Raw genomic sequence first — 27011 nt, 5'->3', positions numbered from 1 at the left:
GACACGACAAGCTAGCCAGTGAGCCGTCATCCTCCGGACATACATAAGGGAACTTCACCAGCTTTGCCTAGTCACTGAGGATGGAGGCTTCCATCAAAAGCTCGAAATTTTATCAGAATATGATATGTCAAGTGATCTGAGAACTTATGTTTGTAACTGAAGAAAGGCATTGTATGTATATTATCAAAATGAGTTATTGTGCAAAACACATGAGACAAATACCTAAGAAGACAGCATGAGATAGCTACTTTGGTTATGGGGGAACTAGGGAATGTTGGTGGTGACGGTGCTAATGGTGGTGGTGGTGGTGGTGGTGGTGGTGAAGTGGGGGCTTCTACTACCACCACCACCACCACCACCACCACCACCACCTCACTATCCAACAGACTGTGAGCTCCTTTGCAGCTGGTTGGTATTTTAACTACGAGACCACACAGTGACACTGGTCACACCGTCACAAGACTGACGTCATCCACTGTCATCCTGGAAAATTAGGGAGTCTCTCGAGCAGACTTTTACGGGCCATTTCTAACCTGTAACGGAACGGGAACTTCGTCATCCGGCCTCAGCTCCGGCAGGGCCGTGACGCTCGCCTCCACGCGGCCCACATTCTCCTCCCGCAGTGCTCCTCGCAGGTGCATGGCGTACTGCTTCAACCTGGCTTCCGTGTACTGCACGTCCTGGAGTGGGGTCGCCCAGTACAAGCGCCATTGCCGGCCGACAATAACTGAAAATGTGACGAGTATGTTATCGACTGTACTCGAACTTACAAGTCTGTCTCTCTCTCTCTCTCTCTCTCTCTCTCTCTCTCTCTCTCTCTCTCACACACACACACACACACACACACACACACACACACACACACACACACACACACACACACACACACACACAGCATGAACATTATATAAACTGCAGGGTTGGATTCATGACTGGAAATGGGAGAAAAAAAGATCCTATGAACACATGTCCATAAATGTATCATTGCCACGGTAGATGGTGGTAACGAATGACAGTTCCTCTGACCACACATCACATGTTCCTTATTTCTTGTAGATGATTGGGACAGTATCGGTTGTCCTGCAGGATACACACAACCGTACTCTGGCTTACACCGTGTTGGTAAGCCACTTGCTGGGAGCATGTACTAGGATTCATCTCAATACACCACAGAACCCGGTCCTCCAATTCTGGTGTACGCACGGTCCACCACCTCCCTGCACCTTTGTCTGTCTAAAAGGACCCCCGATCACACAAATGCCCAAAAAGGGCTCGAAATGTTGTGTCGTGTGGTCGGTGTACGTGAAGATACTCATTTTGGTTTAGCTGTGCTGCCTCTCGAACATTTCCATCTGCTCGGCCGTACACGATCGCTATCTCAGCTCGTTCCCGAGACAAAAACCGGGCCACTTACATCGTCCTGCGTCAATCACACAGCCTGCAAAACACGAAGAACACGTGGCACCTGGTCAGACGAACTGGCATTCGTCAGTACCATCTACTGTGACAATGATGCATTTCCAGACATATTCGTAGGACCTTTTTTTATTTCATTTCCAGTCTGGAATCTATTCCTGCAATTTGTCAGTTTCATAAATGTTCACCTTGTCAGTTTTATTGATGTTCACCACACATAATTAAAAAATCTGTGTTCTGCCGGGTTTGACTTATGACAGGTTTGATGCGGCCAGCCACGAACTCCTCTCTCGTGTTAACCTCTTCATTTCAGGCTAACACCTGCATCCGACATCCTCAATTAATTACGACGTATTTTTCAATCTCTGTCTCACCCTCCAGTTTTTACCCTCTGCAGCTTCCTCTAGCAGTACAGAAGTTACTCCCTGATATCTTAACACATGTTCAATCATCCTTGTTAGTGTTCTCCACACATTCCTTTTCTCAATGATCCTGCAAAGAACTACCCTATTCCTTATCTTATCACTCCAGCCAATTTTCAACATCTTTCTAACACTTCTCTTCTTTTCTGATTTTCTCAGAGTCCACGATTCACTACCATACAATGCTGTGCTATAAACGAATCTCTCACAATTTCTTCCTCGAATACATGAACACAACACCAGGAAAAATGCAAACCTGCATGTTATACGTACAAACACTCAACTGCGTAAAAAGGGAGTTTTCCACATGGGCCTCCAACTGTTCAACAATCTTCCCACTAGTATTAAGTCCATCGAAGACAACATAAAATTTAGCAAAGCTGTGAAGTCATATTTGTTGAGTCACTGTTTTTACTCTGTAAATGAATACTTAGAACAGTAATCTTGCTGTTTGTGTTAAATTGAAAACATTGAGCAATATAATACATTAGGACACTATGGGCCTATGTTAATATATTTTAACAATGTTAAATGATATTTTCCAACATCTGCAACACACAGTGTACCATCAAATCACATGGAATAAATAAATAAATAGATTAAAGCCAACACTTGACACTAGCAAATTTCTCTTGCCCAGGAATGTCCTTTTTAACCATGATACTCTGTTTTTAATATCCTACTTCCTTCAACTAACATGTTTTATTTTGCTTCCATAACAGCAGAATTTCTTCACTTCATCTGCACGGAAGTTCCCAGTTTTGGTGGTAAGTTTCTTTAACTCGTTTGTGCTATTCCTCATTGTTTTCATCTTTCTTCAATTTACTTTCAATCAATAGTGAGTGCTCATTACACTGTTTTCCCTGGGGATAGCAAAGTCTTCAGCAAATCTTATTGATATGCTTTAACCCTGAAATGTAATCCCTCTCTCAAATCTTTCTTTTATTTCTGTCATCGCTCCTTCTACGTACAGATCTAACAGTAGGAGCGAAAGATTGCATTCCAGTTTTATACCATTTTTAATCCGAGCACTTTGTTCTCGATCTCGCATTTTTGTTGTCCCTCTCAGTTCTTCAAACATCACGCACCATTTTACATTGCCCTACAATTTTTGATACCAATAAAACGACATCTCAATATTTCTCAAGTCTCGACTCGATTATCGAGAGCTACATCGTAACTGCCTTTTTGGCACATTTACCTTTCCGAATGCAAAACATTTCACCACGTAACAGATCCTCAATTATCTCTCCCGTTGGTCTGTACGTTATTCTCGTCTAAAACAGAAATGTGGATAGAGACGTATTAAACAGTCCTAGCTTTCTGGCTAGTCAGTTTCTTCGTCGCAGATGGCAGATGGATAGATTCGGGACGGAGAAGACAGCTCACTCAGACTTGCCTGGTGTGGTTACTAGAGGGAAAAAAAATTATTTTCCTCCTTCCTAAAATTCCAGACCGATTACTTCTTATCTCACACACACTACCTCTGCCAGCAGCTGGCGCTCCCCCTTTCATTCCCGGGGTAAATGAGAAATAGTTGCTGCAACATCACACGCCGGTGTAGGATTTCTGGAGTTTTAGCAGCACCACGACGAGCTGTGGGTTAACGGAGCTGTCAGCTGTGTAAACAGAGAGCCAAGCGGACTGCCCTTTGCCGTGCGTGTTGCCGCAACTGCGAGATGGGGTGCACATATCGTTGCCTGTGTCAGAGTGGCAGGGGGAAGTAACAACAAACTGAGTCACACCGGCAACTTATGCAGCACATTGACAGGAGACAGTAAATACAGTAGATGGCTCTAAATTTTTGGGTGTACATATCAACAAAAAGAAATATATTACTGAACATCTGAAACAATTAAGTGCAGCTACCTTTGCTCTTCATATAATTTGGTAGTCTCGGAAACGAGTGAATCGATCCTCTGACACATTTTGCATACTGCCCCTCAATAATGCCTTATGGAACGATTATGTGGGGTAACTAACTGCCGAGAAAGAAAGTACCGATTGTACTAAAGTGAGCAGTAAGAACACTTTGTGGTGTTCAGCAGTGGTCCTCCTCACGTAGCTACATCTGAAAGGAATTTGGCATTTCAGAGGCAACATCACAATACATACATCCACTAAAGAAATTTGTCATAAACCATCCATCCCAAATTCAGAAGAATAGTAATGCCCATATCTACTACAGAGGAAAGCCTAGAGCTGTTGGTGGCTCACAAAGAAGCTCCAGATGCAGCATTTGCCCAAATATAAAATGTCTGACAGGTAACAATGCACATTGTATGTTGTTGTTGTTGTTGTTGTTGTTGTTGTGGTGGTGGTGGCGGTGGTGGTCTTCAGTTCAGAGACTGGTTTGATGCAGCTCTCCAGGCTACTATGTCCTGTGCAAGCCTCTTCATCTCCCAGTACCTACTGCAACCTACATCCTTCCAAATCTGATTAGTGTATTCATCTCTTGGGCTCCCTCTACGATTTTTATCCATCACGCTGCCCTCCAACGATAAATTTGTGATCCCTTGATGCCTCACAATGCGTCCTACCAACCGATCCCTACTTCTAGTCAAGGTTTGCCACAAATTCCCCTTCTCCCCAATGATATTCAGTACCTCCTCATTGCTTAAGTGATTTACCCATCTAATCTTCAGCATTCTTCTGTAGCACCACATTTTGAAAGCTTCTATTCTCTTCTTGTCAAAACTATTTATCGTCCATGTTTCACTTCCATACATGGCTACACTCCACACAAATACTTTCAGAAACAACTTCCTCACACTTAAATCTATACTCGATGTTAACAAATTTCTCTTCTTCGGAAACGCTTTCTTGTCATTGCTAGTCTACATTTTATATCCTCTCTACTTCGACCATCGTCAGTTATTTTGCTCCCCAAATAGCAAAACTCCTTTACTACTTTAAGTGTCTCATTTCCTAATCTAATTCCCTCAGCATAAACCCTCGTTTTGCTTTTGTTGATGTTCACCTTATATTCTTCTTTCAAGACACTGTCCATTCCGTTCAACTGCTCTTCCGGGTCCTTTGCTGTCTCTGACAGAATTACAATGTCATCGGCGAACCTCAAAGTTTTTATTTTTTCTCCATGGATTTTAATTCCTACTCTGAATTTTTCTTTTGTTTCCTTTACTGCTGGATCAATATACAGATTGAATAACATCGAGGATAGGCTACAACCCTGTCTCACTTCCTTCCCAACCACTGCTTCCCTTTCATGCCCCTCAACTCTTATAACTGCTATCTGGTTTCTATACAAATTGTAAATAGCCTTTCGATCCCTGTATTTTATCGCTGCCACCTTCAGAATTTGAAAGAGAGTCTTCCAGTCAACACTGTCAAAATATTTTTGTCAGACAAATATCTATGTATTTGGCATGTTAATATTGCATAAACATCTAGGCTATTTTTAGAAGTCATCTGGTTGGCATGAAGGAGCTCATTGTATTTACCTCAATTAGTTAGTTAGTTACATGTTCCATAGATTATTTGAATGATTCTTCTGTTGAAATGATGTGAAATGAGTCAGTTTACAGGATATGTATATGAGGTCTGTTCAAAAAATTCCAGAACATTCATAATTTTGCGCCAATGGTGTGTTGAGCAAAGTGCAGTTGGCATCCCTGTATGTACTGGTGTTTAATATGAAACTGCCGGAAGTTTCATTGTTAGTTATTGTTCAGTGCTGTATTGAGTAGAAAATAGTGTCGCACAGTTAGCAAATTTCGAGATAGCAGAGCTAGAGGAGCGATGCGTCTGCATTAAATTGTGTGTGAAATGGAAGAAAACCTCTACAGACACACATCAAATGATGAAGGAAGCCTACCGTGTTACAAATGGTTCACACAGTTTAAAAATGGACAGATGGAAGTTAAAGATGATCCTCATTTAGGATACCCTTCGACATCTACTGACGACGCTCGTGTCAGGAATGTCAGTGAAATTGTGTAACGATCAAAGATTGACTGTCTGAGAGATTGCAGAAGAATCGTGTCATGAAATCCTGACACAGAATCTCGGAATGCATCTTGCTGCCGTCAAGTTCGTTTCACGACTCGTGAGTCGAGACCAGGAAGACTTCATCCCACAATCTGCGAAGGGCTTTTGGATCGCACAAATGAGAACGAGATGTTCCTTATGTGAATCGTAACTGGTGAGGAGACACGGGTGTACGATTATGATGTTGAGACCGAGGTTCAATCTTCGCAATAGGTCAGGAAAGGTTCTCCGAGGCCGAAAACAGCTTGTCACGTCAGGTCAAATATCGAAGCCATGCTGAGAGTTTTCTTTGACTTAGAAGGATTAGTTCATTACAAATTTGTGCCACAGGGGCAAACTGTTAATTGTTGGTAGTATCAAGACGTGTTGCAATGCCTGCAAGAAAATGTGACAAGTAAACGGCCTGAAACGTGGCGAGATAGTTCACGACTTTTGTATCACGATAACATGTTCGGACATTCGTCACTGTTGGTGCACAACTATTGCGCAAAAAACGAAATCACTGTGTTGCCTTATCCTCCATACTCTGTAGAACTGGCTCCTGTGGACTTTTTTTTGTTATTTCTTAAGTTGAAAATCCAAATAAAGACGAAAGTTTGCAACAATAGGCGGGATAGAAGAAAATTTGCAGACGGTACTTTGCACAATCCGGCAAGAGGCGTACAAAGACTGCTTCCGGAAGTGGAAACGGCATTGGGAGTGTCGTATCAATTTTGGGGGAGGGTATTTCGAAAGAGAACGTGCACAATACGTAAAAGGTAAGCATTTTTTTTTTTTTTTTTTTTTTTTACTGACTGCCAGTTTTTAAATAGAAATTAATCTTAGAAGGAGTTGTCCAGGATAAACGATTTTAGGTTAGATATACAACTTGCAATCGTTTATCCGGGACAACTCCTTCTAAGATTAATTTCTATTTTAGGTTAGATATACAACTTGCCCCACACCCCATCAACCATGGACCCTACCGTTGGTGGGGAGGCTTGCGTAGCTCAGCGACACAGATAGTCGTACCGTAGGTGCAACCACAATGGAGGAGTATCTCAAGAGGGGTTCCTGAAGAGGGGAAGTAGTCTTTTTAGTAGTTGCAGGGGCAACCGTCTGGATGATTGACTGATCTGGCCTTGTAACACTAACCAAAACGGCCTTGCTGTGCTGGTACTGCGAACGGCTGAAAGCAAGAGGAAACTACGGCCGTAATTTTTCCTGAGGGCATGCAGCTTTACTGTATGGTTAAATAATGATGGCGTCCTCTTGCATAAAATATTCCAGAGGTAAAATAGTCCCACATTCGGATCTCCAGGTGGGGACTACTTAGGAGGACGTCGTTATCACGAGGAAGAAAACTGGCGTTCTACGGATCGAAGCGTGGAATGTCGGATCTCTTAATTGAGCAGGTAGGTTAGAAAATTTAAAACGGTAAATGGATAGGTTGAAGTTAGATATAGTGGGAATTAGTGAAGTTTGGTGGCAGGAGGAACAAAACTTCTCATCAGTTGAATACAGGGTTATAAATACAAAATCAAATAGGGGTAATGCAGGAGTAGGTTTAATAATGAATAAAAAATAGGAGTGTGGGTAAGCTACTACAAACAGCATAGTGAACGCATTATTGTGGCCAAGATAGACATGAAGCCCATGCCTACTACAGTAGTACAAGTTTATATGCCAACTAGCTTTGCAGATGATGAAGAAATTGATGAAATGTATGATGAGATAAAAGAAATTATTCAGGTAGTGAAGGGAGATGAAAATTCAATAGTCTTGGGTGACTGGAATTCGAGAGTAGGAAAAGGGAGAGAAGGAAACATAGTAAGTGAATATGGATTGGGGGTAAGAAATGAAAGAGGAAGCCGTCTGGTAGAATTTTGCACAGAGCATTACGTAATCATAGCTAACACTTGGTTGAAGAATCCTGAAAGAAGGCTGCGTACATGGAAGAGGCCTGGAGATACTGGAAGGTTTCAGGAAGATTATATAATGTTAAGACAGAGATTCAGGAACGAGGTTTTAAATTCTAAGACGTTTCCATGGGCAGATGTGGTCTCTGACCACAATCTATTGGTTATGAACCATAGACTAAAACTGAAGAAACTGCAAAAAGGTGGAAATTTAAGGAGAGGGGATCTGGATAAACTGAAATAACCAGAGGTTGTAGAGAGTTTAAGGGAGAGCATTGGGGAACGATTCACAGGAATGGGGGAAAGAAATACAGTAGAAGAAGAAAGGGTACAGTTGAGGGATGAAATAGTGAAGGCAGCAGAGGATCAAGTAGGTAAAAAGATGAGGGCTAGTAGAAACCCCTGGGTAACATAACATATATTGAATTTAATTGATGAAAGGTGAAAATATAAAAATGTAGTTAATGAAGCAGGCAAAAAGTAATACAAATGTTTAAAAAATGAGATCGACAGGAAATGTAAAATGGCTAAGCAGGGATGGCTAGAGCACAAATGTAAGGATGTAGATGCATATCTCAATAGGGGCAAGATAGATACTGCCAACAGGAAAATTAAAGATACCTTTCGAGAAAAGAGAACCACTTGTATGAATATCACTAGCTCAGATGGAAACCCAGTTCTAAGCAAAGAGGGGAAAGCAGAAAGGTGGAAGGAGTATATAGAGGGTCTATACAAGGGCGATGTACTTGAGGACAATATTATGGAAATGGAAGTGGACGTAGATGAAGATTAAATGGGAGATATGATACTGCGTGAAGAGTTTGGCAGAGCACTGAAAGACCTGAGTCGAAACAAGGCCCCAGGAGTAGACAGCATTCCATTAGAACTACTGACGGCCTATGGAGAGCCATACATCTTGCTCACGAGATGGTAGAGTTTTGTCAGGACAAAACTCTACCATCTGAAGAGCAAGATGTATGAGACAGGTGAAATACCCTCAGACTTCAAGAAGAATATAATAATTGGAATCCTAAAGAAAGTAGGCATTGACAAATGTGAAAATTACCGAACTATCAGTTTAATAAGTCACGGCTGCAAAATAATAAGACGAATTCTTCACATCCGAATAGAAAAGTTGGTAGAAGCCAACCTCGGGGAAGATCAGTTTGGATTCCGTAGAAATGTTGGAACACATGAGGCAACACTCACCCTATGGTCCTTTAGATTAAAGAAAAGCAAACCTATGTTTCTAGCATTTGTAGACTTAGAGAAAGCTTTTGGCAATGTTGACTGGGAAACACACTTTCAAATTCTGAAGGTGGCAGGGGTAAAATACAGGGATCAAAAGACTATTTACAATTTGTACACAAACCAGATGGCAGTTAGAAGAGTCAAGGGGCACGAAAGGGAAGCAGTGGTTGGGAAAGGAGTGAGACAGGGCTGTAGCCTATCCCCGATGTTATTCAATCTGTATATTGAGCAAGCAGTAAAGGAAACAAAAGAAAAATTAGGAGTATGAATTAAAATCCATGGAGAAGAAATAAAAACTTTTAGGTTCGCTGATGACATTGTAATTCTGTCAGAGACAGCAAAGGACTTGGAATAGCAGTTGAACGGAATGGACAGTGTCTTGAAAGGAGGATATAAGATGAACATCAACAACACCAGAACTAGGATAATTGAATGTAGTCGAATAAAGTCGGGTGATGCTGAGAGTATTAGATTAGTAAATGAACCGTAGACTAAAACTGAAGAAACTGCACCTTCAGAATTTGAAAGAGAGTATTCCAGTCAACATTGTCAAAGGCTTTCTCTAAGTCTACAAATGCTAGAAACGTAGGTTTGCCTTTCCTTAATCTAGCTTCTAAGAGAAGTCTTAGGGTCAGTATTGCCTCATGTGTTCCAGTATTTCTACGGAATCCAAACTGATTGTCCCCAAGGTTGGCTTCTATTAGTTTTTCCATTCGTCTCTAAAGAATTCGCGTTAGTATTTTGCAACCGTGACTTATTAAACTGATAGTTCGGTAATTTTCACATCTGTCAACACTTGCTTTCTTTGGGATTGGAATTATTATATTATTCTTGAAGTCTGAGGGTATTTCGCCTGTCTCATACATCTTGCTCACCAGATGGTAGAGTTTTGTTAGGACTGGCTCTCCTAAGGCCGTCAGTAGTTCTAATGGAATGTTGTCTGCTCCTGGGGCCTTGTTTCGACTCAGGTTTTTCAGTGCTCTGTCAAACTCTTCACGCAGTATCATATCTCCCATTTCATCTTCATCTACATCCTCTTCCATTTCCATAATATTGTCCTCAGGTACATCGCCCTTCTATAGGCCCTATATATACTCCTTCCACCTTTCTGCTTTCCCTTCTTTGCTTAGAACTGGATTTCCATCTGAGCTCTTGACATTCATGCAAGTGGTTCTCCTTTCTCCAAACGTCTCTTTAATTTTCCTGTAGGCAGTATCTATCTTACCCCTAGTGAGGTAGGCCTCTACATCCTTACATTTGTCCTCTAGCCATCCCTGCTTAGCCATTTTGCACTTCCTGTCGACCTCATTTTTGAGACGTTTGTATTCATTTTTGCCTGCTTCATTTAATGCATTTTTATATTTTCTACTAGCCCTTGTCTTTTTACCTATTTGATCCTCTGCTGCCTTCACTATTTCATCCCTCAAAGCTACCCATTTTTCTTCTACTGTATTTCTTTCATCCATTCCTGTCAGTTGTTCCCTTATGCTCTCCCTGAAACTCCGTACAACCTCTGGTTCGTTCAGTTTATCCAGGTCCCATCTCCTTAAATTCCCACCTTTCTGCAGTTTCTTCAGTTTCAATCTACAGTTCATAACCAATAGATTGTGGTCAGAGTCCACATCTGCACCTGGAAATGTCTTACAATTCAAAACCTGGTACCTAAATCTCTGTCTTATCATTATATAATCTATCTGAAATCTGTCAGTATCTCCAGGCTTCTTCCATGTATACAACCTTCTTTTTTTGATTCTTGAACCAAGTGTTAGCTATGATTACATTGTGCTCTGTGCAAAATTCTACCAGGCGGTTTCCTCTTTCATTTCTTACCCCCAATCCATATTCACGTACTATGTTTCCTTCTCTCCCCTTTCGTGCTACCGAATTCCAGTCACCCATGACTATTAAATTTTCGTCTCCCTTCACTACCTGAATAATTTCTTTTATTTAATCATACATTTCTTCAATTTCTTCGTCATCTGCAGAGCATATAAACTTGTACTACTATAGTAGGTGTGGGCTTTGTGTCTATCTTGGCCACAATAATGCGTTCACTATGCTGTTTGTAGTAGCTTACCCGCATTCCTATTTTTTTTTATTCATTATTAAACCTACTCCTGCATTACCCCTATTTGACTCAGTATTTATAACCCTGTATTCGCCCGACCAAAAGTCTTGTTCCTCCTGACAGCAAACTTCACTAATTCCCACTATATCTAACTTTAACCTATCCATTTCCCTTTTTAAATTTTTTAACCTACCTGCCCGATTAAGGGATCTGACATTCCACGCTCCGATCCATAGAACGCCAGTTTTCTTTCTCCTGATGACGACGTCCTCTTGAGTAGTCCCCGCCTGGAGATCCGAATGGGGGACTATTTTACCTCCAGAATATTTTACCCAAGAGGATGCCATCATCATTTAACCATACAGTAAAGCTGCATGCCCTCGGGAAAAATTACGGCTATAGTTTCCCCTTGCTTTCAACCGTTCGCAGTCCCAGCACAGCAAGGCCGTTATGGTTAGTGTTACAAGGCCAGATCAGTCAATCATCCAGACTGTTGCCCCTGCAACTACTGAAAAGGCTGCTGCCCCTCTTCAGGAACCACGTGCTTGTCTGGACTGTCAACAGATACCCCTCCGTTGTGGTTGCACCTACGGTACGGCTATCTGTTTCGCTGAGGCACGCAAGCCTCCCCACCAACGGCAAGGTCCATGGTTCATTGAGGGGGGGGAGGTTGATGCTGAGGGAATTAGATTAGGAAATGAGACACTTACACTTAAAGTAGTAAAGGAGTTTTGCTATTTGGGGAGCAAAATAACTGATGATGGTCGAAGTAGAGAGGATATAAAATGTAGACTGGCAATGGCAAGGAAAGCATTTCTGAAGAAGAGAAATCTGTTAATATGGAGCACAGATTTAAGTGTCAGGAAGGCTTTTCTGAAAGTATCTGTATGGAGTGTAGCTATGTATGGAAGTGAAATATGGACGATAAATAGTTTGGACAAGAAGAGAATAGAAGCTTTCGAAATGTGGTGCTACAGAAGAGTGCTGGAGATTAGATGGGTAGATCACGTAACTAAAGAGGAGGTATTGAATAGAATTGGGCAGAAGAGAAATTTGTGGCACAACTTGACTAGAAGAAGGGATCAGTTGGTAGGACACGTTCTGAGACATCAAGGGATCTCCAATTCAGTATTGGAGGGCGGCGTGGAGGGTAAAAATCGTAGAGGGAGACCAAGAGATGAATACACTAAGGAGATTCAGAAGGATGTAGGGTGCAGTAGGTACTGGGAGATGAAGAAGCTTGCACAGGATAGAGTAGCACGGAGAGCTGCATCAACTCAACTCGATATACAAACAATGGAAAGTCCAGGCAGGAATATCAACAATATTGCACTAAGGTGACACAAGTCAGGGGACAGCGATACAAACGTATACAAATGAGGGTAGGATTGCACGAACGATGTAGAAAATGGCATCGCATTGGCACTCGTGCTGAGGTGGTGGCCGCACAGTGGGAATTAACAGACTTTGATCATCGAATGGAGTTGGAGCTGTATGCACAGGACATTCCGTTTGGGAAATCGTTAAGGAATTCTATATTGTGAGGCGCACAGAGTCGAGAGTGTGCCGAGAATACCAAATTTTAGTCATTACCTCTCACCGTGGACAAATGCAGAGGCCGAAGGCCTTCGCTCGGTGACTGAGAGCGGCCACATTTGCTTACAGTTGTCAGTGCTAACAGACGAGCGACATTGTGTGAAATGACTGCACAAATAAATGTCGGACGTGCGACGAACGTACCCGTCAGGACAGTGTGGCGAAATTCGGCATTAACGAGAGACGGCAGCAGACGACTGACACGAGTGACTCTGCCGACGGCACGACACCGCCTGCGGCGCCTCTCCCGGGCTCGCGACCGTACCGGTCGGACTCTAGGTGACCGGAAAAGTGTGGCCTGGTCGGACGAGTTCCGATTTCAGTCGGTAAAAGACTACCGGACGGTCCGATCGCGGTGCAGATCCCTCGTGTCGTCGACGAGGCACCGTACTATCTGTCAGACACTCCGTAACAGTGTGGGCCGTGTTTACGAGGAACGGATTGGGTCTTCTGGTCCAATTGTGCCAGTCACTGGCACTGGAGATAAACTGCAGCTGTTCGTGGACTTTACATTCCGAAAGCACAGTGAAATTTGTACGGATAACGATCTGTCACGGGGCCACAAATGTTTGCAATCGGTTTAAAGAACATTGTGCACAATTCGAGCGAACGATTTGGCCGCCCACATCACCTGACATCGATCCCGTGGAACATTTGTGGGATATAACTGAGAGGTTAGGTCAGGCACAAAATCTTGCACCGGCAACTTTGGACAGCTATAGAGGCAACACGGCTCAGTACTTCGGCGAGGAACTTCCGCCGACTTGTGAAGTCCACAGCGTATCGAGTTGCCGCATTACACTGTGCGGGAGGAGGTCTGACAGAACTGTTGTGCCTGTGTGCAACCTAGTGTCATCTTTCAACTGAGTAGGACTCTATCCATTTCCTAATATTGAAAAAATAATGTATTTAATATAACAAAAATATTTTATTAAATATTTAACATAAAACCATAATTTCAACTGGAGTCAACTCCCGGATTACTCTATAGCCTACTATATTACCTTAATATTGAGAGGGTAAGGAATTCAGCTGAATTAATTCGGAAATTTACTCGTATGCATCGGAGCTGCAGAAATTTCCGTACCCTCGTCATTTATAAATGATCGAGTGTGTATAACTGATTTTATTATAATTTTGATAATAATTAAATGGGACAACACTAATCAATAAAGCTGTTATTTGCGTGTAGATGATATCTTACATTCTTTTTTTTTTGCCTGAGGTACTCCTCGAGCAGCACGTGCCAGACAGAGCTCGAGTGCAGAAATCGCTATGTTGCAGCATCTGCCGCACAGAACCACCATCGTTGTATGAAGTGACAAAGAGGATTCCATTCCTATTTACTTCCCTGTACGAGCAAGACGACAATGCTAACAAAGAAGACGATAAGAATTTACGTGAAGTTGTTAGTATGAGCTGAACTACCACTCATGCAGGATACTTGTGCTCGCATCTCTACATCTACATCTACATCGATGTGGATACTCTGCAAATCACATGTAAGTGCCTGGCAGAGGGTTCATCGAACCACCTTCACAATTCTCTATTATTCCAATCTCGTATAGCGCGCGGAAAGAATGAACACCTATATCTTTCCGTACGAGCTCTGATTTCCCTTATTTTATCGTGGTGATCGTTCCTCCCTATGTAGGTCAGCGTCAACAATATATTTTCGCATTCGGAGGAGAAAGTTGGTGATTGGAATTTCGTGAGAAGATTCTGTCGCAACGAAAAACGCCTTTCGTTTAATAATTTCCAGGCCAAATCATGTATCATTTCTGTGACACTCTCTCCCATATTTCGCGATTATACAAAACGTGCTGCCCTCCTTTGAACTTTTTCGATGTACTCCGTCTGTCCTATCTGCAAAGGATCCCACACCGCACAGCAGTATTCTAATAGAGGAGGGACAAGCGTAGTGTAGGCAGTCTCCTTAGTAGGTCTTTTACATTTTCTAAGTGTCCTGCCACTAAAACACAGTCTTAGGTTAGCCTTCCCCACAATATTTTCTATGTGTTCCTTCCAATTTAAGTTGTTCGTAATTGTAATACCTAGGTATTTAGTTGAATTTACGGCTTTTAGATTAGACTGATGTATCGTGTAACCAAATTTTAACGACTTTCTTTTAGCACTCATGGATGACCTCACACTTTTCATTATTTGGGGTCAACTGCCACTTTTCGCACCATTCTGATATTTCTTCTAAATCGTTTTGCAGTTTGTTTTGATCTTCTGATGAATTTTTTAGTCGATAAACGACAGCATCATCTGCAGACAACCGAAGACGGCTGCTCAGATTGTCTCCCAAATTGTTTATATAGATAAGGAACAGTAAAGGGCCTATAACACTACCTTGGGGAACGCCAGAAATCACTTCTGTTTTACTCGATGACTTTCCGTCAATTACAACGAACTGTGACCTCTTTGACATGAAATCACAAATCCAGTCACATAACAGACGATATTCCATAAGCACACAATTTCACTACAAGCCGCTTGTGTGGTACAGTGTCACAAGCTTCCGGAAATCCAGAAATACGGAATTGATCTGAAATCCCTTGCCAATAGCACTCAACACTTCATATGAATAAAGAGCTAGTTGTGTTTCGCATGAACTATGTTTTCTAAACCCATGTTGACTGTGTGTCAATAGACCGTTTTCTTCGAGGTAAAGGTTGTGTTTCACAGGAACGATGTTTTCTAAACCCATGTTGACATTAGGGCATGATGGAGAAATAAAGTGGCTGTGCCCTTTCGCAGGAATCGTCCCAGCATTTGCCTTACGAAATTTAGGGAAATCACGGCAAACCTACGTCTGGATGACCGGATGCCGGTTTGAACCGTCATCCTGCCAAATGCGAGCCCATTGTGCTAACCACTGCACCTCCCCATTTGGTTGTAATCCAAGATCTTAATTTTTATGCAACAGGAGGCATCGAGAACACACAAAGTTGTGAACTTTTAAGACACACTGTGGCAAATTATTCTCGGCACATACATCCCTAGTCCTGAACTGGTGAAAGTCACGAAGTCACGAGTAGTCTGAAAACTCTCCCTCACTGCCAATCTCAACAGTCCTTCATGAAGCCTATTACTACAATGCTACACACTAAGTATGGTTACTGTATCTGTTTTGCTTTTGAGAACTGAGATCTCTCTCTCCAAAAATTAAGCGGAAGCATGTCCTTCATAACCCATCTAACAGAGAGATTAACCAGTAGAATGTGATTTTTAGAGAATTTATTGTCCTGTCTTCAACTTTTATGGTAGATCAGATCTGGATTTTTTCTAAGGGGTCAGCCTACTGAGGGTGCAAGGAAATATTAAGAGAGGTAGAAAATGAATAATATCTAGTTATATGGAGCATAAAACCAAAATGTGTAAAAACATTTATTATTGTGAAATATGTAAAAACATGTTGCAATAAAATGAAATATATCAACGCTGGCAACATAATGCATGAAGAGTTAAACATTTTACTTGTGAAGGTTTGGAGGAAAAGAATCGGGGCACCAGTCGTAAGATAAAGCAAGTGACAGATTTCAGTTTATTAGCAAGGTACTGGGAAAATGCAGCTGTTGTACAAAGGAGACTGCTAACAAGTCAATTCTGTGTCCCATCTTAGAATAGTGCACAAGTGTGCACGACCTCCATACAAAATGGGGCTCACTGGGAATATAAAAAATTGTAGCGTGTCAATTATTCGACGCACATTGTTCCTGCATAACTGAATGGTGTCAGATGAGTGTGTGTTCTTCCAAGTAATGCCTCTAATGCATTAGGTTCTAAATACTAAATGAAACAAAACAATCGTGCTCATTTTGTTGGCTCCACATTCTGCAGTGGGAGCAGACGATACCAGCACCGTATACTCCCTCTGTGACGGAACTGATTAGCGCCAGCTGCAGAAAGCCTACCAGCCGACCGCCAGGAGATGCTACTGGGGTCACCGCATTGGTGACATTTAATAATTACACACTATGTAAGAGAAAAGGAAATGTCTTCCGTGTCAGTTTGAGAGGAGTCAGTTGCCTCTTAGTAGCTAATGACACTACTTTTATGTGACGCGTTGTAGTGTACCCTTCTCCTCGGGGTTCTGCCGTGAAAAATATAAAATAGAAAATCTGATAGGGTTTGGAATTTTGGTGGTTTCAGTTACGGATAAGGCGGACTTCGTATTATTGATTGAGATCGTGCTGTAATTTGACCGTGCATGGCAGACCGGGTCGGCAACACTACAAAAAGCGACTGTACGGAAATAGCATCAGAAACTAATTGAAATTTACCTTATAATCTTGTTAGATACACAGTATTAATTACAATGTAGTCTTCATGGCTGTCCTCCTAATTTCTCTTGTAGGACGACCTGTCTTTCACTTTTCTCCGTCTGTTGAAAACTTCAAGTTGTCACTGTCATGATCAATTTACAAAGTAAAGTCATCTCCTACAGTGGACTACACAAAATAAAATATGATAAATAAAATACATGTTAACTTAATATAATGTAAAAGTTCCTATACCTAATACCGTTTCTAAGTGTGGTATCCCCACTATTGCTGTTTCTAAGAGTGGTACCCCTCTATTACCATTTCTAAGAGCGGTGCCCCTCTAAATATCTTAGGATCCTACAAGTATGTACATCAGTGTAGTTCATCTCCTTCCTTTCATGAGTATCAACCAATATAAATAAATGTTTTACTTAATAAATAAATAAATCTTCTTGGATAATTGCTGCTGCGTTCCATGCTGTATATCCATTCTGTATTTACCTTGTGGTACCTGTAAAATTCTATTCATAAATAAATATGTGTGTATGTCTCTCCATACTGTCAGATAATCACGAATTATATAATGTCAAATATTTCATCAACATGTATAAATTTTTCTAAGGGAGGGATGAGAGTATGAGCCGCAACAGAGGTCTGACGTTTTGTTTTCTCCTTATTCTCCTTTCTATTTAATGGCGCATTAGTTCAGTACAGTAGATGAGCTTTAATTATGTCATTAGATGACTGCTAAATATGTTCTCTTAAATAATTCTTCCAATCTGAAGTGTCAAGCCTACATAACTCCAAAAATTTCATTACAAGTTCCTATTAGATTAGTGTTTAAGTGTTATAGATTTAAATCTTCTGGTATATTTCCAACAGTGGCTGCTGTAAATAATTCTTTCCACATAAATCTATACTTTCACCTTTAGTTATAAGAATATATAAGACACCACATAAGTTATTATCTCAGGCATACCAATCTTTCAATAAATAATATTCTTTCCACTACTTTGATTCTGTATTCCACGAGTGCATGTGATACAGCGTTCAAATCTAGTTTCTCTTCTCTCAACATATTCTCAATTACTCATAACATTCTCACCTATCCATTATTCATTCTTCACAAAATAACATATACTTATTCCTCAGCATTTTATATATATATATATATATATATATATATATATATATATATATATATATATATATATATATATATATATATATATATATATTTCTCTTATTCATCATCATTTCCTTTTTTTACTTCAACAATAATAATAATAATAATAATAATAATACCCTTTTTTCGTCTTATATTCCATTTATCCTCTTATTAAACTAAAATTACATTCACTCATCTCATTCAGTCACTCACATCACTCATATCATCATTACTATTATCACATGCCTCCTAAAGAAAATAATTCTGTTCAGTCCTCTGCCTCCTCTAATGTGTATATGCCTCCTCTAATGTGTATATGCCTCAATAGCAACTCCTCTTATAACCAAATATCTTATTAGCTATTGGATGGCTCACATTGCTTTCTAGACTTACCTGCATTCATTAGATTGTAAGTATCTGTATAACTTAAATTTAGGCTCATCATAACTGTATATCATATTAATTATCTTCTCCTCATTAGCTAACATTTTACTGTATGTATTTTTTTCAAATGTCTGTGTGGATGTAGACCTCTGGGTTTGTGTGTTAATGGATATTCTAATGAATAACAGCCAGGGTGTGGAATATTTGCAATTCGGTATGGTCCAGAGTATAAGATCTGTCATTTCCTGTTTAAATGTTTCAGTTTTGTGGGTTTAGGATGTGTTCTTAGTAAAACTAACTCATCAACATGAAATGTTTGTGCTTTCCTGACACCTCTGTCATATTTCTGCTTTCTTTCCTTAGCTTTTTCACATAATGTTTTGTAAGCTTGTCTTACCTTTTCTTCTAAACTAACATGATTTGTTGTTGCTGTAAATTTAGGTAGAGGGTCTGTCCATTCATTTCTTTCTGTTTTATCCATAATTAATTCAGTTGGTGTGTATCCAGTAGAAATGTGAGTTAAATTGTTCACTATTTGTTCAAATGGTGCTAGGTATTCTACCCATTTTGTGTGCTTCTCTGGTGTCCGTGTTCTCATAAACTGTCCAAATTCTCGAAATGCTCTTTCTACGGGGTTTCCTGCCGCATGAAATCTTGAAATTAAAATAGGTTTAACATTCTGTTCTTCAATAAAAGTCTTCCATTTTAAACTGGTAAAATATGCTGCATTATCCGTGATCATAACTTCAGGTTTTCCTATTCTTACAAAGTAATCTGTTAATAGACGTCTGGTAATAACAGTGGTAGAAACTGAACGTAAAGCATATAATTTTAAATACTTTGTGAAAACATCTAACACAGCAAGGATGTATTTCATTCCTCGACATGCTTGTGGATAGGGTCCTGCAATATCTAAAGAAATTAGCTGTAATGGCCTCTTAGGTATGATTGGGTGCAATTCATTCACGCTTGTGCGATTAGAATATTTGGCTTTCTGACATATGATGCATATCCTAATATTACTCAATACTCTTCGCCTTAAATTTGGAAAATAGCAATATTGTATAATCTTATCTGTACATTTGGTTACACCATAGTGTCCCCAAGTTCTGTGTGTAAATAAAATAAAATCATCAACATGAGCTTCAGGTAAGCAAACACACCAATGCTGTGATTCAGGGTTTCGTCGGTGAAATAATACTTCTTTGTGTAATGTGTAATATTTTTCAAGATGTGGGTCTGTTCCTGCACGTAATTTATTCTTTATCTGGATCCACCTGGGATCATTGTCCTGCAATATGGCTAACTTCCTGCACATGTTTTTGTAGTAAGGTGCAAATGTACCGTCATACACGAGTAAAATTTTGAAATCTGATGTTCGTTCTGTCACATCTGAAAATTCTTGTAGGCCTTGTGGCAAACGAGATAGAGCATCGGCTATAATGTTGGATTCTACTTTTATATATATAATATCAAAATCATATTCTTGTAGTGATGCACACCAGTGTGCAAGACGTGAATGTAATAACTTGCATGATAGCAGGAAAGAAAGAGCTTGATGATCAGTATAAAGCTTAGTACCGTTTTCCCCATAGAAAGTAGCGAAACTTGCAAAATGCCCATACTATGGCAAGTGTTCCGCGTTCGGTCACTGAATATGACTTTTCGCATTCAGTGAGTGTGCGGCTAGCAAAACTTATAGGTTTGATGACTGTTTGTTCATCTTCTACATGAATTTGGAATAAAATGCTCCGAGCCCATAGGAACTTGCATCTGTTACTAGGCAAAAGTCTGACGTCATGTCAGGATGACATAACAACGGTGCATTAACTAAAGCATTCTTAATCGCTTCAAAATCTGTCTGACAGAACTCTGTCCATTTCCATATATTATTTCTTTTGAGTAAAGATAGAAGATGTGGACTGTTAAGAAGGTGGTAGGGTACAAATTTCCTGAAGAATGAAGATAGACCAAGAAAGGCTTTGAGTTGTTTACGATTCTGTGGGGATGGAAAATTCTTTATTGCATCAATTTTTCTTGAGTCTGGATAAATGCCTTCAGTTGATATGATGTGACCAAGGAATTTGATTTCTCTCCTCCCTAATTTCGTCTTTGATAAATTGATAGTGACACCTGCATCAGAAAATTTAGTCAGAAGTTGCTTCAAAAGATTTACATCTTCTTCCCAAGTAGTGGTGGCAATGACAATGTCGTCAACATAAACTGTGATTTGCGATAACAATTGTGGTCCAAGAACAGCATCTAAGGCTTCAATAAATACTCCAGCACTCACTCGTAGACAAAGGGTAGAACACAAAATTGATAACTACGTCCCTCACATAGAAATGCAGTGTATTTACGACTGTTGTTATGGAAGTTCACCTGCCAAAATGATGAGCGGAGGTCGATATTGGTTAAATACTGTACATTATGAAATTTTAAAAGTTGTTCTTCCAAATTTATAGGTCGTGTGTTGATTGGGATTATAACTTTGTTAATTTCTCGTGCGTCCAGCACTAACCTTACACTACCATCCTCTTCATTAACTGCTAGTATCGGACTGCAATATGGTGAATGTGACCTTTCAATGATACCCCAAGCTTGCATTTTTTCAATCTCTTTCAAAACTGCGGGTTTCTTTGACCAAGGAATATTATAATATGTTCTACAGTATGTTTTGTGTGGTTTAACATCCATCTCATAAGTATAGCCTCTAATAATTCCAGGTTTCTCCACAAATACCTCAGCAAATTGCTGCAAAACTTCAAGTAATTCAAGTTGTTGTTCCTTCGTCAGATATTCAGATTCTGTGCATTTCTCATATAAATCATTAGGTTTAATTCCCTGAGATACAGCTTCATTAAAAGTTAAATCACATATGTTTGTTGCTGTTGGGTACACAAAATGTAACTGTTCAAATTTACCTTGTTTACTGTTTAAGTTTTTACCCTGTGTTAACTCTATTGTCAGTTGTTGTTGGTTTACGGTTAAATGACATTTCCCTTTTCCTAAATCTATGATTGCTTGATATTCATTCAAAAAGTCAATTCCTAATATGCAATGCATAACTAATTTGTCTACTACCAGAAAACTGTAATTGAGTGGTATATTTAAAAATATGAAGTTAATTAGCACTTGAAATTTCACATTCTTTGATTTGTTACCGGTGGCACTTATAATGTGACAATTCTGTAATGGCAATGTCTGTATGTTCATTATTTGTTAGAGTTCATTATATAAGGACATTGAAATGACACTTGCTGCTGCTCCTGTATCTAACATTACTTCCACTTCATAACTACCAATCATAACTCGTGTTATAGCCTGAATAATCTTCTTTGTTTTACTGGTACTATTAAAATCTACAACCTGATATAATTCTTTTTCTATTTTCTTACTGTCATCATATTAGAGAAGACAAATCGTCGGTTCCGTTGCGCTCTGCTCCCTATCGACCGTAACTCGAGTGCTTAGCTCGGTCGTCGTTCGTTTTACGGCAAATTCGGTTTTTGCTGTGGGTTGGGTTCATTGCCCAACTCAATAATATTTACATTTCTGTCGTGCGTCACCCAAGTATCAGCTGTTTGGTTGTTGACATTACCTCGCATCGCATTGGGAGTTCTGTTAGGTAGGAATTGAGGGTTGCTGTATTGCATGTGTCGTGGCGGTGGTCCATTGTGATTTCCCCATACATTATTTCGCCCATGACTGTAACTGGTATTGTCATTACTGTTATTCATGCAATACATGTTTGGATGTTGTTGGATGTTGTTTCTCTGAAAATATCCTGGATGGTACCTGTTATTCTCTTCTTTGATCTCTATGATTTAGGTTCCTTCTTCTGTTGTTGTTATTTTGAATATAACTGTTATTGTTCTGATTGTAATTACTGTTCGGATAACCATTATAGTAATAATTACTGTTTCCTTGCTAATGCTGCGAGTTGTTTCTCCTAATATTGAATGGATTTGTCCCAGTGTAGTGCGAATTGTTTCTTTGAGTGTTTTGTTGTGGTGTCGGAGGCGGATTCCATTTCTGTTGTGCGTACGCGAATTGCTTGGATGGATCGGATACAATTGATTGAAATTCCTGATCTCATCTCTCTAAACAACATCTATCTCATCAACATAACTAAAAAAATTCTTTATGTTGTCCTCGGACACTCCTATTAATTTATCACGGTAAGGAAATGGTAAGTGGCTTTTAAGTGTTCTAATTACGTCTGGTAAATCTGCTGGTTTTGTCCAATATAATGTTTTGTCTAGGTAGCATTCAAAGTATTGACGTAAAGTCTCTTTCTTCGGGTTGTAAATTTCTGGATTGTATGCTTCTCGTTTTAAACTTTGCTGTTCTGTGATCGACCAGAATTCCTCAAGAAATGCTTGTTCAAACTGTTCAAATGTTAAACATCGTCTTTTCATTGCTGCTCCCCACTTAGCTGCTCTTCCACATAACAAATTTGTAACATATCGAATTTTATCAGCTTCTAACCAATGTCTCGGGAAAATACCATCAAAAGAGCGGATGAAAACAATCGGATGCACTTTGTCTTTCTCATCACATGAAAATGTCTGAAAGTGTCCATGTCGTACTAATGTTTCATCAGCTACTCTCGATGGTATTATGGGTCCTGTATTTTGTGTCAAACTGTGCATAGTATGTGGTGATGTCTGATAGTAATTTTGATCTTGTGGTAGCATTGAAAATGGTTCATTGGGATTTGTATCACTCACTAGTAATTCTATTTTCGGCTGTGTGCTGGGTCTAGCATTATTAAGATTCTCATTTATGTTTTGGTTGCCTGTTAAGGGTTTTGGTATCACTGACAAACTTGGTATTACATTTTCTTTAAGTTTATGTACCTCTTTCTGAATATTATCTGTTTCTCCCTTTACTTGTTCCTTTGTTTTATCTAAAATGATCTGTGTAATTGTCTCAAACTTCTCATCTAAATAATCATCACATAATTTGCATTCATGTACAAGTTTTTCTGCTAGAGTTGTGTCATTCTTTAAAGATGCTACATCTGCTCTGTCTTCAAGTTTTCTAACTTTTCCTGTAAGGATTTCTGCTCCAATGTTACATCATTTAATCTGTCTGAAAGGTCTGTAATCGTCAGGTCTAAGTGTTCTTGGTTTGTTTTTACGGAATTATGTGACTGTCATAATTCGTCAACTTGGGTACTGATTTTCTGTTGTTCAAAAACTACTGTTAACAATTTCTCATTACATCGTTGTAAGTCAGTTTTTGTCTCATCACTGAATTTCACATATACCTTTTCTTGTCTCGTAACCTTGTCTGATAAGTCAGTAAATTTCCTTTCAAGGCTACTGGTGGTTTCTGTCAAGTCGGCAATTTGTCTCGATTGTTTTTCAAAATTTTGTTTTATGTCCCGTGTCAGTTCATCGAATTTAGTGTCAAATTTCCCAATGTCACGTTTTAAATTGTCGTCTAAAGCGTCAAATCTTTTGTCTAAAGTGTCAAATTTTCTGTTTTGGTCACCAAGTAACTTCAGAGTCTGGTTGAGCATGTCAGAGTCCTGTGTCTTAGTTTCGTCATTTTTTCGTGTCTGATTGATGTCTGGTTCTGAAGTTGACGTTGTCGATGTCACGTTTTGTCGCGTAGTACTCACTCTCCATTCACCTGTATATCTGTTTAAATATAGGGGTTCTTGTCTTAATCGATCTGGTAAAATTATGTCTTGAACATCCTCACAATTAAGTTCAACATTCATTTGACTATCGGACATGTTTTGCAATGTGTCACTTTCACTAAGCTCGTCCGCGGAAACAATTTCTACGCGTCTAGCGTCCATCTTGCGATTTTCGTAATTAATTGCAAATAAAATTTTCCAATGGCCCAAAAAAAAAAAAAAATTTAAAATATGATATGTTGAAATCTGAAATTTCTCTTATGGAAATGGATATTTCTATATGATTTCTAATTAGAAATTGAATTATTAAACTGGTACTGAAATTTCCCTCACACAAATAAATGACTGTGAATATGCTCTTCACGTATCATTTGCAATAATAGTAGTAAATCAATTTTAACTACAATTTGAAAAAATAATTTCGAAATAAATGGATCGGAATAAAGGAAGTGTGGTGACACCGCCAGGCACCACACTTGCTAGGTGGTAGCTTAAATCGGCCGCGGTCCATTTAGTACATGTCGGACCCGCGTGTCGCCACTGTGTGATCGCAGACCGAGCGCCACCACAAGGCAGGTCGCGAGATACGGACGAGCACTCGCCCCAGTTGTACGACGACTTTGCTAGCGACTATACGGACGAAGCCTTTGCTCTCATTTGCCGAGAGACAGTTAGAATAGCCTTCAGCTAAGTCCATGGCTACAACCTAGCAAGGCGCCATTAGCCTTACATAGTTTGATAGTTATCATATGAAATGCCTCATCAAGAATGCTGTATTCACATCAAAGAATAAAAGATAAGTATTCGAGGAGCTGCATTCTTTTCTTATGAGAATTCACTACTTATCCTGTTCCAGAATTCACGCCCCTCTGCGATAGATAGTGTGGATTTCGGCCGCCTCTATCTACAAGGTGTTGGCACATTTACCAACACATCATTGGCGACGAGACAACGGAAAGGGTCTTGTTCTTTCTAATTGCTTACATTTACTTGTGTCATGGCTTCACCAGATGTACTGTCCGAATTTTATCGCTTGCAGACTCAGCAGACGCAGGCGTTATTGGATGCCCTTGGACACCTCGTCCAGGGTCAACGTGCCATTCAAACCGATGCGGCAGCCGCCGCTTCACCGCTACCGCAGCCACAACTCGCAGTTGCACCGCCTTTTAGGCACTACGACCCGGCGCAAGAATCCTGGACCGAGTGGTCCCGCCAGTTTGGATTTCATCTCGCCGCCTACAGAATACAAGGTAACGAGCGGCAGCCTCACTTATTGTCTTGTGTCGGCGTGCAAACATACCGTGTGATAGTGAAATTGTTTCCCCGACGCGACGTAGCAACTCTGTCCTACGAAGAAATTTTGTCAGCATTGGACGCCTATTTCAAAGAAACAGTAAATGTCGTTGCAAAACGGTATATGTTCTTTCGTACAAAACGTACGGCCGGTCAAACTAATCAGGAGTGAGTTGCAACATTGCAAGGCCTTACAAGGGATTGTGCGTTTGAATGTGACTGTGGCCTTCCTTATTCAGATACAATGGTACATGATGCAATTGCACAGAACGTTTCTGATGTTCGTATCCGGGAGCAAATTTTGAAACTAGTTAATCCCTCCCTTCAACAAGTGATAGACATATTGGATAGGCAAGACACACTTGACTGTGCTCAGGAATCGTTTGCAACTTCGCCAGCCGTGTGTAACATTAACCGGCCGGCCGGGCGCGCTGCGCAGCCCGGTAAACTGCCCTCGCACACGTCCGCCCAGCTGCCGCCACGCTCTAAACCAGGTGTGCCGCGCCAGTGTACAACTGCAGTAAAATCATGCCCGCGGTGTGCAACTCGACATTCGCGTGACAATTGCCCGTCACGCCAAACTATTTGCTTTTTCTGTCATAAGAAAGGACATGTTCAAAGTGTTTGCCAGAAAAAGCTCAGATCAGACACACTTAATCATTCCAGGCCCTTTGCTTCGCGCCGGAATCGAACCAAGGACGCTCAGACTCGTGAACCTTCGCCCATGGACATTCATGTAGTTAATTCCGCTTCGTCCAGTGCCACTTTCTCTAACAGTGACTGTGTTCGTCCCACAAAAAGTGTGCGTCGACGTCGCCGGCAATCACGTCAAGTCGCAAGTGATGCTGTACCTGTATCAGTTCAAATTGCACGAGACAGTCGCTCTTGTCGTCAGCAGGACAATAAACTTTTTGTAGATTTGGACTTTAATGGCAAGGTCATACCATTCCAGCTCGATACCGGAGCTGCAGTTTCATTGCTCAATCATGACACGTACAAACAACTGGGCAAACCTCCGTTGCGTGCCGCAAATGTTCAGTTAAAAAGTTATTCAGGACAGCAGATCCCTGTGTTAGGACAGTGCACTCTTCTTGCAACATACAAGTGACAAACAAAACTTGTGTCATTTTACGTTCTTCGTTCTTCTACTGCAGTGAACTTGTTTGGTTTAGATTTATTTCAATTGTTTGACATGTCTATAGTAAATCAGGTCCTATCAGTGAACCAGACTGTGCCTTCAGACAGTGTTTCTCGTCTGTGTGAAGAATTTGCAGACATTTTTGCACCGGGCTTTGGTTGCGCTAAGAACTATGAAGCACATTTGGAACTGAAAGTAAACGCGCAACCGAAATTTTTCCGAGCGCGCAATGTTCCTCACACATTGCGTGATGAGGTCGCAAGAACATTAAACGATTTAGAATCACAAGGTGTAATTGAACGTGTGCAAGCTTCTCTCTGGGCCTCACCGTTAGTAATTTTGCCAAAACCTTCCGGAAAACTGAGACTTTGCGTGGACTTCAAGGCAACAGTGAATCCACAACTAGTGACTGCAACTTTTCCCTTACCCCGCCCGGAAGATCTTT

The 27011-nt window shown here is 40.4% G+C and overlaps 1 protein-coding gene across 3 annotated transcripts in view; it reads right to left on the bottom strand.

Annotated features, from left to right (window-relative positions):
- The window catches only part of LOC124552526, a 199714-nt gene that overhangs the window by 55640 nt on the left and 117063 nt on the right, over positions 1–27011 (bottom strand). For all 3 annotated transcript variants that reach the window (XM_047126838.1, XM_047126840.1, XM_047126839.1), the window contains exon 3: positions 534–727. In XM_047126838.1, coding sequence (XP_046982794.1) covers positions 534–727 — 194 coding nt within the window. The remainder of the gene's footprint in view (positions 1–533; positions 728–27011) is intronic.

Source organism: Schistocerca americana, chromosome 10 (assembly GCF_021461395.2).
Source record: "Schistocerca americana isolate TAMUIC-IGC-003095 chromosome 10, iqSchAmer2.1, whole genome shotgun sequence".
Lineage (NCBI taxonomy): Eukaryota > Metazoa > Arthropoda > Insecta > Orthoptera > Acrididae > Schistocerca > Schistocerca americana.
This window is presented reverse-complemented; position numbering and strand designations above follow the sequence as displayed.